Source organism: Hemiscyllium ocellatum, chromosome 2 (genome assembly GCF_020745735.1).
Source record: "Hemiscyllium ocellatum isolate sHemOce1 chromosome 2, sHemOce1.pat.X.cur, whole genome shotgun sequence".
Lineage (NCBI taxonomy): Eukaryota > Metazoa > Chordata > Chondrichthyes > Orectolobiformes > Hemiscylliidae > Hemiscyllium > Hemiscyllium ocellatum.
In genome coordinates this window covers 124,386,125-124,400,272 of record NC_083402.1, presented here as the reverse complement: position 1 = coordinate 124,400,272, position 14,148 = coordinate 124,386,125, and the positions used below count along the sequence as shown (strand labels likewise).

Below are 14,148 nucleotides of genomic sequence, written 5' to 3'. Positions count from 1 at the left end.
TCCTGCCACAACAGATGATGGAATTTGAATTCAATCAAAGCAAAAATCTGGAATTAAGAGTCTAACAGTGACTCTGAATCCATTCTTGATTATCATGAAAAACCTATCTGGTTCACTAAAGTCTTCTAAGAAATGATACTGCCATCCTTGCCATCTTATTACATGGCCATCTTGTCTGGTTGTTCTTGACTGCCCTCTGGGCAATTTGGGATGGGCAATAACTGCTGGCCTAGCCAATGATGCCCTTCTCCTGTGAATGAACCTTTTAATAAGTTTTGTTTGGAAAAGCAAAGAATTCATCTCCGATATCGCTCTCAATTCTTTAGGATTTGCATCATGCACAAATATTTTTGAGAATCATTTCTAACTTCTCATTAACCTGGAGTTTTTATTTCTGTTCTACTGTCACGCCTGGAGGTGCAATCTGCTCAGCAGGTACGTGGATCCAAAAATAAAACTGCCACTTCATTAACATTCAAAAATAGGCATTTTCACTTTATTACTAATGCAGCAATTCTGTCACACTGCTCTTAAAAAAAAAACACCTCGGAACACATCAAAGATTTAATCACCATTTTCTCCCAACTAATCTCAAAAGATATTTATCCAGGTTTCATAATGCCTTTCCATTATCAGTTCCCAGTTTCTACACCTTCCTCGATGGTTTGAAGGTCAATCTGCAAATTACCATAGAAGAATGGGATGCAATGTTGTGCATTAAAATTTCTTTTAAAGCATAATTGCTGCATCACTAGAATAACATGCCATTCACCTATTTGCTTTGTCAGTTAATAACAATTGGTCAATAATTTCACCATGCCAAAAGAAAACTCCCAACTGTTATCTCCTTTATGCTTATATCAAGGTATATCTATTGTCTTCATATCAATGTGCATTACCTTACACAAGATCTACATTAGATATTCATCCTTGCATAAGTGTAAATTCCTTTGAGTAAGCTTTGCCTCAACACAATCTAATATGCCACACAATTTGCACAAAGCAAGATCCTGTAAACAAGAATGGCTAGATAATTCCAATGATCACTCAGCCAATACCTAAACACCAGTGAAGAATTTTCTGCTCTTCAATATAGCCTTGGTAGGATCTGTTACATCCACCAGCAAGGGAAGAGAGCCTCGCTTTAAGTTCTCATCGGAAAACCAGCACCTCCTGAAGGGCAGTAGTCTCTCAGCATTTTACCAAAAGGGTCAGCCTTGATTCAGTGAAGAGACAAAAAAAAACTGCAGATGCTGGAATCCAAAGTAGGCAGACAGAAGACTAGAAGAACACAGCAAGTCAGGCAGCATCAGGAGTTGAAGACGACGACGTTTCGGGTATAATCCTTCTTCAGGTCTAGATTTAGTGAAGGCACAAACTTTTATTGCTAAGGTGGAGTGCTCCCAAACACCACAGTTGGCACTCACCTCATCCAAGTGGCTGAAGCTCAGAAGTTAATCACAATATTAAAAGTCAAGAACTGAAAGTAATCCTTGACTTAAAAAACCATTAGGTAGAGGATGACTTAAAAATCAAACTTTGTCCATAGAGGCCCTCCAGAGTGGAAACAGGCCATTCGGCCCAATGAGTCCACAATGACTCCCCAAAGAGCTTTCCACCCAAATCTATCCCCCTACCATATCTCTGTAACCCTGCATTTCCCATGGCTAACACACCTACACAACACTGAACACTGAGTAATTTAGCATGGCCAATCCACCGAACCTGCACATCTTTGGACTGTGGGAGGAAACCGGAGCACCTAGCAGAAACCCACGCAGACATGATGACAGCATGCAAACTTCACACAGACAAGTGCCAGGGGATGGAATCAAACCCGGGTCCCTAGTGCTGTGAGGCAACAGTGCTAACCACTGAGCCACCATGTTGCCCCTTAATTTGACTGAATTTGTGTTCTTACAAACCCATCGGCATCCTCTGTTTCCTCATTCCCCAAACTGTGAGTGAACTCCAGGGTGAAAGACTGGTGTAGTGATGGGAGGCCACCAGTAGCTAAGCAAATACAACATGACCTATAGGCCAAAGGCTTCTCTGTCACACTCCTTCACATCCAACCCCCATCCTCACACAACCAGAGATTCAGGCAAATGCATGGGAAATCCACTACTTTTAAGTTCCCCTCCAAGTTATCCACCAACCATATCAATGTTCCTCCACTGTCGCTAGGCCAAAATCCTGATGCTCCCTCTCTAACAGCACTGTGATATAACTACACCTCAAGGACCACACCAGTTCAGGGAGGCAGCTCACCATACCTTCTCAAGGGGAATAAGAGATGGGCAATAATTGCTGGCCCAATCAGTGACACAGACACACTATTAAAATTTTAAAAAGTTTAAGAATCAAATGACTGCAGGATTGCTCTCGTGCCATTCCCACACCATTCTAGTTCCAATGATACAAGTCTCAGGTACTTTTTACAGCGACTGGGATTCGCCCACAAACTAGAAGGTCAAACCAACAAACACTATCACAATTACATTCAAAATGCTGGCATTTATATTGCTCTTGGCCAAATCATGTGTGTTTAGTTATCCTTAAAATGCATCTCACCTTGGTGATCAGACTAAATGTAATACGGAGACCAGACTTAGCACTTTCAAATGGTGACTTGTCAAGTGATCTTGGAAATGATCTAGAGAAGATCTACAAAGAATGATTCCTAACTTAAAAGAGCTTTAGATAGACCAAAGATTTTAGCTGTATTCATACAACAGTGTCCACTTAAGAGTTGCTCCATAAAATAAAGAAAGGGTGGATCAGGAGACATTATTTGAAACTGTAAGAAGAGAAATCGACTAGATAGCAGGTCATTCTGCTTTTTCACAAACTAGCAAGCTATTATAGTGAGGTGTTAGCTGATACAGTGGATGCTAGATCTCTGTTTCCAAGAGGGTGCTAGACCAGTTCCTGATTGAGACGTTACACTGAAGGTCATTGCCCTTATATAGCCTTTATCCATCTGATCTCCTGGACAGGTCTTCTCAGGGAGTCAACGAGGAATTTTATACAGTCTCTTCTTCTATTACTGGCACTGTTTCTTCCCTTACCGCTTCTTTCTAAAGGTGACTGGTTTATATGGCGGTAGGAATGTGCAGAAAGAGGAAATGGGGAAAATAAAAGGGTTTCGATAGGATTGTCCAGCCATCAAGTCTAAGGGCAAGCTTGATAGGTTATGCCAATTGGCATTTGAATTATTTTCCCCTCTGCTTATACTCACAAATGGCATAACATTTGCTATATTCTAGTCCTTCCAAGATCTCTACATCTTCTTCCCTGCCTTTTCAAATTTTCCTGTTTCATCCTGCATTTTTTTGCCACGCCTGTCAGTGGAACCCAATACTTCACAGTTTCAAAAGGTCTCATCTCCAAATAAGCACTTTCTCCGTTTCCTTGACTTTCAATAGATGCTACTGTATGTTGATGCCTCAAGAGACCAGATTACAAGGTCTGGCATATTGCCACATATTTTTCATGTGATTAATGGAGAGAAAAGAATTCAAAAGCTCTACACTGATCTTCTCAGCACTAAAGTCTCCAATGAATCCTGCAACTAACCTGTTTGTTCTTTAGCTTTGTATCCAACAAGATTAAAAAAATCATTTGCACTTTTCTTACTTATCACAATGAGTACTTTCTCAGATTTGACTATTCCCTGGTCAATTTTCAATTTAACGTACAGCCTAAAACAGAACAATATAGCCCAGGAGTCCATTCCATTCACTGTACCTGCGCTAGTTCTTTGAAAGAGCTAATAGTCTTACTTCCCTGTTCTTTTCCCCATAGCCCTACAAACTCATTCCCTTCAAATACGTTGGTGAAGTTACTTCTATTCAGCCTCCTGTTGCTTGCATCAGTACTGCGATTGAGCAGATATTTTAAGATGCAATATTGTTAAGAAAGAATTAGAAACAATCAGAAAGCTGCAAAAAAGAACAATTTGTTCATACAAAAGGAAAACAAGAAAAGAAGACAACGCTCCAGTGTCCTGCAAAAGCAGAGCAAAACAGGGACAGTATTAGTTATAAAATTGATTTTTTTTTGTTCCAGATGCAGTTATCATGGGCAAGGTCAGCACTTCTTGTCCATTTCTAATTGCTCTTGAACCCAAATGGCTGGCTCGGGTCATTTCATAGGGCAGTTAAGAGGCAACAGACCAAATAAGGATGGCAGCTTTTCTTCCCTGAACAGCATTTGTGGACCAGATAGGTTTTTTACAGCAATCAGAAGTTGTATGCATATGATTTAGTGTGCCTTAGTTCCAGATATTTAGTGAATTCACATTTCAGCACCTACCATGGTGGGATTCAAACCCATGCCACAGAATTTTAGCCTACTGCCGGGTTTGGAGGTGGTGTTCTGGGTTTTCCAGTCCAGTGACATTACCACTACACCAGTGGCTTCCCTAACTCTCAGGAAAGATATTATGGCGTTGGAAGGGAAATGCCATGCTGTTTCACAAGAACTACACCAGGGGATGAATCGACAACGTCACAAGAACAGTTTCCTTAAACTAGTTTGTGATTCTGAGTATTGCAACGGAAGGCTGCTGTGTTTAAATTGACCAAAAGGAATTGATGGATTATGTAGAGAAGCATTTCCTTTGATTGGGGAGCAGAGGCAAAAATGATCAGGATAATGCATTAAAAATTATAGCACGGGATTTATGGGTAATATCTGGAAGCACTCCTTCACACAAAAGCCAGTAGATTGGAAATCTCTCCCTCAAAAGGATCAACAGAAGAGGGGGTCAACTGAAGGCTGCCAGGCCTGAGGCATTAGTGGATTCAGAACAAGAGACTGAAGTAGAGAAAAAAAGCGATCTAAGTCAGGGGTAAGTTTGAAGGCTCACATCAAGCGCTTAGAGGAATTCAGAGTGTGGAATCCAAACAGCGTGCAACATGCAACCTACACGGCAGGAATAGAAACTGATGTTGTTCAATGTGAAAGAAAAAATAAAAAGTGACAACGGATGGATCTTCCACAAGGTCGTCAGAAAGGGAGGGGGAAAATGATCATACTAAATTGGACAAAACCAAAAAAACTTGCAACTGAAAAGATTAAAAAAAAAGGTTAAGGAAGACTGGCTTTGGAATGACAGCTCTGGCAAAACCCCAGAAGGAGCAGCTGCTCAGAGGGCCAAAGAAGGCAGAAACTCGATCATCGTTTTGATGCAAGTTATGCTTGTGATGTTAATAAGTGTATTGGCAATAAATAAAATTTGACTCAGGACACTTCAGGCCAATCAGACAGTCAGGTACAAAATGAAAGGCCAAGTCTTTAGAGAAAGAACGAACGAATGGTGCAGGTTACTTCAGATGGAATTTGCATCAAATCTGACTGAAGTTGAAGGGAGGGGGAGGAAGGGGGAAAGGAGCAATGAAAGACTCCTCTCAGGCCAGCTGAAGTATCAGGATCAGGAGAGCCAGAAGAGTGAAAGCAGCAACTGGTTTTATGGAAGCAAAGGATTCTTCAACACTTACTGTGCCAAACAAGATATGGCTGGTTAACAGAGGGTTAAGAGGCAAACAACAGAATTTGGAAACAAGTTCTAGAAGACCGTCTTCTTGATCAGCAAATATGATAAACAGATCAAAGGTAACGGAGGACTTCAGCGAATTCGACAGTTCTTGAACCCAATTCTGCTTGGTGAACAGTTGTGAAAAAATGCTATTTAAAAAAAATGGCCAGGATGAGAAGTGATCGAGCTAACAAATTAATGTGAAAAGCTGAGGTGACATTGAATCCAGGAAGCCCTCAGAAACTGAGAGAGCAGGTGGAATGTCAATTGGGGCCAAATGAAAAGGGGAAAAGTGGGTGAACGATGATGAGATAATATGCAATGTAAATGAAAAAGAAAAACCATATGACAGATAGCATCTGCAGTAAATTGCACCAAAGGATGCATGGCTGATCTCTGCCTTAACTCTGACTACCCCACTTTCAATAAGTATAAAATTAAGGAGACTTGGCACAAATGTGACAGACTAATGCGTAAAGTGGTTGTAGCAAGATCTGGGTTCAAATACCATTCTAGATATCTGAGCACAAGATCACAAAATCATTCCCAGGGAGATATTAAACTTAGTCTGCTGTCACCTGCCCTCTCAACTGGATGTAAAATGATCCCATGGCACCATTATAAAAATGAAGAACAGAGGGTGTTTGCCCCAGTGTTCTAAGCCAACATTTATCCCTCAACTAATATAGGTTATCAGGGTCATGATGGTTCCTGGACTGCAGCTTTGGAGGGGTTGGCTGCCAAGTTTCCTAGAATACAACAATGACTACACTTCAAACATACATCAAAAGCTCTACAGCACTTCAGAATATGTTTATGTTACGTGATGCATGTTTCTTTCTTCCTCAAAGAAAATAAACAGCTCTGCACATCTTCAGGGCTGGGACAAGTTCTGAATATTTCGAATCATGGCTCATGTAGTAGATGCACATAACAGACTGCAGCATCTCTTAAACGCAGGTGCACTATGACCAAACTGATTTTTTTTTGCTATAGGACAGCTTTCTCAAGGCTCAACAAGCAGATAGTCACACAACCAAACTGAGATTGTGAGTGGACATCCGGGTTATGGACTAGTTTGACAGGAAAGATATACAGACCCATTTGTGGGGTTGTAAATATACTAAGATATCCGAGAGGGAATTCAGAGAAAACCTCCAACTAAGGAACGATGAGAATGTGGAACTCACTACCACAGGGTATGGTTGAGCAAATACTGCAGACACATAAGATAGTTAAGAAAGGGAAAGAAAAGAATAGAAGGGTATGATAATGGGCTGAAATGAAGGGGAGTGGAAGATACATCATTCAAGCATAATAAAAAAAGAAAATGATAGTTGTACCAAATAGCTTGTTGTTATTTAGTCTCAAGATCACTCAATGGTTTACTTAAGGTGCAATCCACTAAAGGCAACCCTCATGACTTTGAGCTCTGATGGACATCCGGAAACTGGGAAAAGAGCAAACACATTTAAAGAAAGTGATTGAGTAAAGAAATGGGAGGATGGTGCAGCAGCCAAGAGGTTTTACGACACAGGTAGGACTGTCAGAGTGAAACTCCCAACAAGAAATGTAGCCATCTTTGGAACAAAGTTCAACTGTCTAAAGGATGGAGGTGAAAAACACATTCATATGCATTGGGTTAATACCAACAATATTATCGAATATTGGTAATTGTTAAAATAAGATTATAATATATTGCCCACAGGTATATACTGCAGATAATGAAGTCTAATATGCACAGAGCTCTCCCTCTGTCCTGACGTATTGGGAATTAAACAGTCATAGCTTCACTTAATACATTTTACTTTTGAACTTCTCCCACTTCAATAGTTTGGGTGGTTGCAAATATCAAGTTACAATGATCAGTTATGTTGCTATCTTATGTGCCTCTGCATTTAAAAGAAGTGTTATCTTATGAAAAAGTTTGTAGAAAGTGACATTAGTGTCATGTATTATACAAACATTGCATGCAAATGTTCAGTGCCCAACACACCTGATTCTTGTCATTGTCTACTTCTGTAGATTCTGGTTTCTCCTCTTTTAGTGTCTCCTCTTTAGCATTTTCCTCCTTCTCTTCTGGGTGCTGGTCCTCTTTAAGATGAGTATCCTCTTCAGGGTGGCTTTCCCCTTTAAGTGGATCTTCTTTTGGGAGATCTTCCTCTTTCAGCAAATCCTCTTTAAGTACATTTTCCTTAGCGTTATTTTCCTCTTTAAATAAATCATTCTCTTTGGACGGCTCTTCTTCAGAATGTTCGTTCCCTTTAAATGGATCTCCTTCAGGGTAATTGTTGCCTTTGGGAAGGTCACCTTCAGGGTGATTTTCCCCTTCAGGCGGATTTCCTTCAGGTTGCTCTTGCCCAAGCATCTTCATCTTTTCACGGTGCAGCTTTGCTCGTCTGCTGAAGCATTCATTGTGCTCCGTGAGATGAACACTCAGTTCAAATGTGCTGAGGATCTTATTGGAGCAGTGGTTGCACTCATAGGTGGGACTGTGCGAGCGAGTACTGCCAGGAAGTAATGTGAAGTCCAGTTTCAGGTCCCGACTGTGATGGTCTGTGTAATGCATGCAAAGAAGCTCTGGTGTGTTAAAAGAGAGTTTGAAGCACTTCACACATTTGAAGGGGAGCCATTCACTCTCACGTCCATTAGTCATTCCAGTAGCCTCAATAGCAGGAACCTCGTTCTTTACATCACACTCCTCCTTATCATCAGAATACACAACAGTGAAATAACCATTATATTTGCTCACGTACTGTTTGCGGGGGTAGACTCCAGGGTGTCGCTTCATGTAATGGGACACCAGACCCTTTTTCGTGTATGTTTGAAATGAGCAGAGTGAACACTTTTTCTTCTCCACTGCTCTCCTGAGCTCCTCACTCAGGGGCGGAGACTCTGGCTTGGACTCGATGGGAAGGATGAGCTTTTCTGGTTTCTTGTTGATCATTGTTTTAGAGGCAGCTAGGCAATGAGTGTAGTATGAATCAATATCGTGGCGTTTTTGGTAGTGAGCAGCCAGCCCTTTACGGAGCGGGTGAGTGTACGCACACAAGGCACATCTGAAGATATTGTTCTTGCCTTCTGGTTGGGCTCGGACATTGTTGTGCTTATTACGGTAGTGTCTGGCAATGCCCTTTCTGGAGGAGCAGAAATATTTGCACAGTTGACATTTAAATAAAGTACTTAGATCTGAGCAGCCACTTAAAAAAGGAGAAATCCCTGGAGGAGAGTCGCTCACTTCAGTCATGTTTTGACAATCACCTTTATATTCTTCAGAGGTATTTGGTTCCTCAGGTTCAACCGCCTCAGTCACGGAATCAGTGAACATGTCGATGGCTGGCTGCCTATGGTACTTCTCATAGTGAACTTTTAGCTTTTCCAAGGAGCCATGTGCGTATGAACACAGCTTACATCGGTAGGCACCAAATCCTTGCTTTGGGACTTTGGTCATCTCTTCCAAATCATTGTTCTGTCCATCGGGAAGCCTCTCCGCCTCATTCATGAAGTCATCAGCAGTGACCTTAATAGAAGGGTGTCGCTTCTGGTAGTGTGTCAGGACGCCATGGATACGTGTGTTAACATATGGACAATGTCTGCATTTATACAGAGTGCTGGGTTTCTCATCTTTTTCCAGGGCAAACTCAGCTGCCTTCACCTTTACACCCGGGTGCTTTTTCCCATAGTGGGTTAAAAGACCATGCAAATTGTTGTACTCAGATTTACAAATCTTACATTGGTACGGAGATGTGGTGGGGGCAGCATTTGGAGGCGCACTGGGGGGAGGATTAATCAAAGAAGAAACGGAGCCTTTTGAGGGCATCTCATCCTCAACAGGATTGGATTCGGGAATGCTGGAGGAATCCAGGGCAGAGTAATCATGTGCAGTCGGGTTGTTTTGCTCTGACGCGTCTTTCCCCAGGATAATGTCGAGCAGCACGGATTCATCCCCACTCACAGCCCAGGGATGCAAGGCCTGATAGTGGTTTGTAATGTCCCAGATGGAGGCAGCTTCAAATACGCAGTCTCTGCATTTGTAGTGCTTGAGGTCAATGAGAGCAATCTGAGACGGGTTGGCTGAAGGATCCGGGCCGGCCCAAAGTTTGCTGGAAATGTAAGTGTAATCGACAGGGTGTTCCGGATGCCTCTTCTGGTAGTGTATTAACAACCCACTGGGTTCCTGATGTGAGTAAATACACCATTCACAGTGATAGCCAGCACTCACCACCCCATCCTGAAATGCCCACCGCAGAATAGTGGTGACAGTAGCCTTCACACTTGGATGCTGCTTCCTCAGGTGTTTCTTCACGGCGTACAGGTAATGGGCGGTGTAGGAGCAGTGCCGGCACTTGAAGAAGCGAAGTTGCTCACCATCCGTCTCTTGCTGCGTGCTGACCGTTGGCACACTGACACCTGCCTGGTTGTTGGTCGCCCGTTCCCGCTGGCTTCTCACTGCTGCCGTGTGCTGGCGGACCAGCTCAGCCGTCGCCTTGATGTCACGGTGCTTCTTCCGGTAGTGAATGACCACCCCCTTAACTGTGCGATTCCCATAGTTGCAGTGCTGGCAGAAGAACATCAGCTCTCCCTCGCCCTTCTCTGCCAACTTGGAACCTAGCTCCCCTGAATCAAAACTGCTTTTGTTGCCTTGGCTTGGCGGTTTTGTCATCAGTGGTCTTGCTGGTGTAATCTGCAACTCTTCCATCGTCTTCTTCAGAGCTGGAGTTGGAGGTGCATGCTTGATATACTTCGCCGTTACCTTAACCTCTGGATGCCTTTTCTGGTAATGGACAAGGACACCAACAACTGAGCGATTACTATATACACAATGCTTGCAGTAATACAACTGTTCATATTCGACTGGCTGAGGAGTGACTGGAGGGTCATTTACCAACGACGTAGGGGTCATCTCAACATTAGGAGTGCTGAGTGCAGGATTCTGGACAGAAACCACACGCATCGTCTTCTGAATTCGAAAATAGGATGCCTTTTCCTCCGGGTGTTTTCTCTGATAATGGACCAGGACTGAATGCATGTTTGGGCTTGAAAACGAACAGACATCACAACTGTATACGACAGCACTGATCATGGATGCTTCACCCTGCTTTGGGCTCACACTCTTGGGGGAGTTCATGTTGGAAGGGCTGGAGGGAGCAGCACGCTGAGATAGCGGAGTGGACGTCCCGATATTCTTCACACCAGAGTTGAGGATTTCTCTCAGGGTCTGAGACTCTGCACTGATCTCATTGGTTTGCTGGACCACGTAACTGGAGAATATCATGGAGTTGTTAATCTTCACGGTTGGATGCATTCTTTGGTAGTGAGGCATGAGACTGCGGACATTTGGGCTGGTATAAGAACAGAAGCGACACCTGTAGGTCAAATTGGCTTGATGAAAGTTTAGGATATTCTGAGCTTCGGGATGGAACTGAGCGTAATGCTGCCGCAAATCTTCAAATTCCGCATATTCTACAAAACATTCAAGACAACGGTAGACTGCACTGTGATCTGTTGGATCTTCAATGTACCTGAAGCTATATTTAATGTAAGGATGCATGCGCTGATAATGAGTGCTCACACTGCGTGCCACTTTGTTACTGAAGTTACAATGCTTGCAATAGTAAATCTTACCAGAGTCTTCAGCTGCCTCTGAATTTTCCTGAACAGTATCTCTATTTTCGGAGTTTGTTTTTTTGTAAGCTGCATTCCCACCATGCTTGCGTGATATTCCATCGCCCTTTCCTGTTGAATTGGAACTGCCATAAAAATCTTCATCATCAGAGAGAGTCAATTCAATCTCAGCACTGTTGCTGACAGAATAATCCTGCTCCAAAGTCCCATAAGAAGCCTCTTCACGTATTCCATCATTTCCTTCAACCCACATCTGGTGGCCACTGTAAGGGTAATTCTGCATCTCCATCAAATGATCAGCCTTCCCTTGCTCCTCATCCAGATCGCCATCTACATCCAATTCCACTTCCACATCTTCTTCCTCCTCCTCCTCCTCCTCCTCTTCCTCCTCCTCTTCTCCCTCTTCATCCTCCTCCTCAACTCCAATCACTGATTCCACCTCACTAGCTTGCTGGTTGGCCTGGCTGATTTTACTCTGTAAATTGTTTGCTATCTCGTCAATCCTTGTGCGCTTCTTTGCCGGAGACAGGTCCAGTGGACTGTCTGTCACCAACCTCTTGCCTTTCTTAAACAGAAAAGAATTTTTGGATGTTGATCCGAGGATTGAGGTCTGAGTTTTCACAATACCTGGCGATGGAAGAGCTTCAAATTGTGATGTTTCTGAATCCTGTAATGTATCAGTTGCCTCCTCGTTAGCTGACAGCAAGGCATTGTCACAGAATGAGTGCTTATGCTGCTGGTGTACTCGCAGCCCCTTCAGGGTGACTGTAGAATAGTTACACATGGTACATTTGTAAGGATATTGCTGTTTTGAATCCCCTATCAGGGCTGGTTTTTCTCCGTTGACCACTTGGCTCTGATTCACATCCACAGTGACTAAGCTGTCATTCAATGGAGCTGCGGTACTATTCTGCAAACTCACTGTGTCCCACTCCGAGGAATGGGATTGCTTATGGGTCACCAGTTTCTGGGCGGTGGTGCAAGTGAAAGGGCAAAGGTTACATTTATGGACGATGGTCCGGCCTGATAGATGAATGTTCTCAATATGACGCGAGATACTGCGGCGGTGCATTGTAAGGAACGAGCAGAAGGGACACTGGAACCTGTTCATGTACTTCCGGAAGGGAATTCCCTTGGTTTCCAATAGCTTTGTGTTGCCAATGGTCAACAGCTTCTTCCCAGAGCCTTCGGAGCTCTGGGATGCCAGAGAGTCCATCTCATCGATATCCTGCTGTTCATCCTCTTCAGAACTGCTCCGGTCGTCACTTAGCAAACTGGAGTCCAAACCAGAATTAACCACATTCAGGTCTCCCATTCCGAAGGAGGATCTCCCAGTTACTCCAGCTTCACTAGGATCAGGACTAGCTTTGGGCTTCATTTTAGGAAAGGGAAACTTTATTTTTATGGGAGCAAACCGAGGTACGGCAGCAGAAGCTGGCTTCAAAGCAGAACCCCCCACAGAGGCTTCCAGAGCAGGGTACTGAGAAAGCTGCATTTCCCTCTCTGGCATCTTCATCGACAGATAATTAGAATTAGGAGATGCCTGCTGAACATCCTTTTGTTGGGGTTTCGTGGGACTTCCATTGGAACCAGACTGCTGCTGCCTCAGGGATGAAATGATCTTTACCAAACCCTGGGCCAAAAGGTTTCGATGTTTCTTCATCAAATGGTCACACCAACGTTCTCTCCTGGAGGTGTGGTAGCCACACCATTCACAACAAAAGCTGCCCCTCGATTTGGTTAAGGGCTTCACCTGTGCTTCCAGGATGCTGCGCTCCACCGCATCCATTGGCACATCGCCCACTGTCTCCTGCACCTTGGTGGCAGACCTGTGGCACAGCTTCTGGTGCTTGATGATCCGTGCCCGTCGGGGACTCTTATAGGTGCAATACCTGCAGGCAAAGACTTTGCCGAAACCTTCGTGCAAGAGCACGTGGTAACTGGAAGGAGGTGGTGGTGGGGCCATGTCTGATGTCTCTCCACCAAACGACGGCCCTTCAACCTGACCATGGATCTTCCTTGTATGTTCACTGAGAAGATTCCTGGACCGAAAGTAGCGGACACAGTACTTGCACTGGAAAAACTTGTTGGCCGGTCTCGACTGTTGGTCAACATGATGACTGAATAGAACTGATGGGCTGTTACTGACGAAATTGGAAGAGCCAGGATGAAAGGAATTTTGGGCTTTAAAAGAAAAGGAGACATTATCAAAATTTAATGCACATTCTGGCACATGGTAAACCAGAGACAACAATAACTGCTACTTTTACCTCCATTCCTTTCTTACTCAGGGTTCAATCATGAATGGTAGCAGTGCTTATGACAATTCCAGAGAATGTTCTTAATGAATTTTGCTGAACAAGAGAATTTGCTTGCACTTTGTTTTTTAAACAAAGCATTAAGTGAAGGCCACTCAGCCCTTTTTTAAAAACTAGGCTAACACTTTGAAAGAGTAGCCCATTTAATTCCACTCCCACTGCTGTCCTTGAAAGTTTTTTTTTACAAAAATGTATGTATTTCTCAAATTTCCTTTTGGGAATTAGCAATTCTGGTTCATCCAGCCCTTCAAGTAGCTCAGACTGGATCAGAATGATTCTACAGCAAGAATTTTACTGCAGGTAAATCTCTCAATTAGGGATGTGAAAAATAAAACCCGCCTTTATATTATAAAAGTCTTCTGGCTTTAAAATTAATTCCAGAAAACTCACTCATATATTTATAGGGTTAAATGAAATGGGGCACAATTTGTCATCTTTACCCAGACTACCTTTTTTTCTTCATTCACAGTAATATAAGTGCCTAGATCAGTGATGGCTGGCCATCCCTAATGATCCAGAGGGCAGCTACAAGTCAAGCACATTGCCACGGGTCTGGAGTCACATGCAGACCAAACCAAGTAAAGATGGCAGATTTCCTTCCCTAAAGGGCATTAGTAAACAAAATGTGTCTTTTTGCAATGAGAATCTGCATGGTTGCCAATA

The 14,148-nt window shown here is 43.3% G+C and overlaps 1 protein-coding gene across 5 annotated transcripts in view; it reads right to left on the bottom strand.

Moving 5' to 3' along the window:
- Positions 1-14,148, bottom strand: part of znf462 (zinc finger protein 462) — a 110,185-nt gene that overhangs the window by 37,840 nt on the left and 58,197 nt on the right. For all 5 annotated transcript variants that reach the window (XM_060839832.1, XM_060839849.1, XM_060839858.1 and 2 more), the window contains one exon: positions 7,539-13,351. In XM_060839832.1, the coding sequence (XP_060695815.1) occupies positions 7,539-13,351 (5,813 nt within the window). The remainder of the gene's footprint in view (positions 1-7,538; positions 13,352-14,148) is intronic.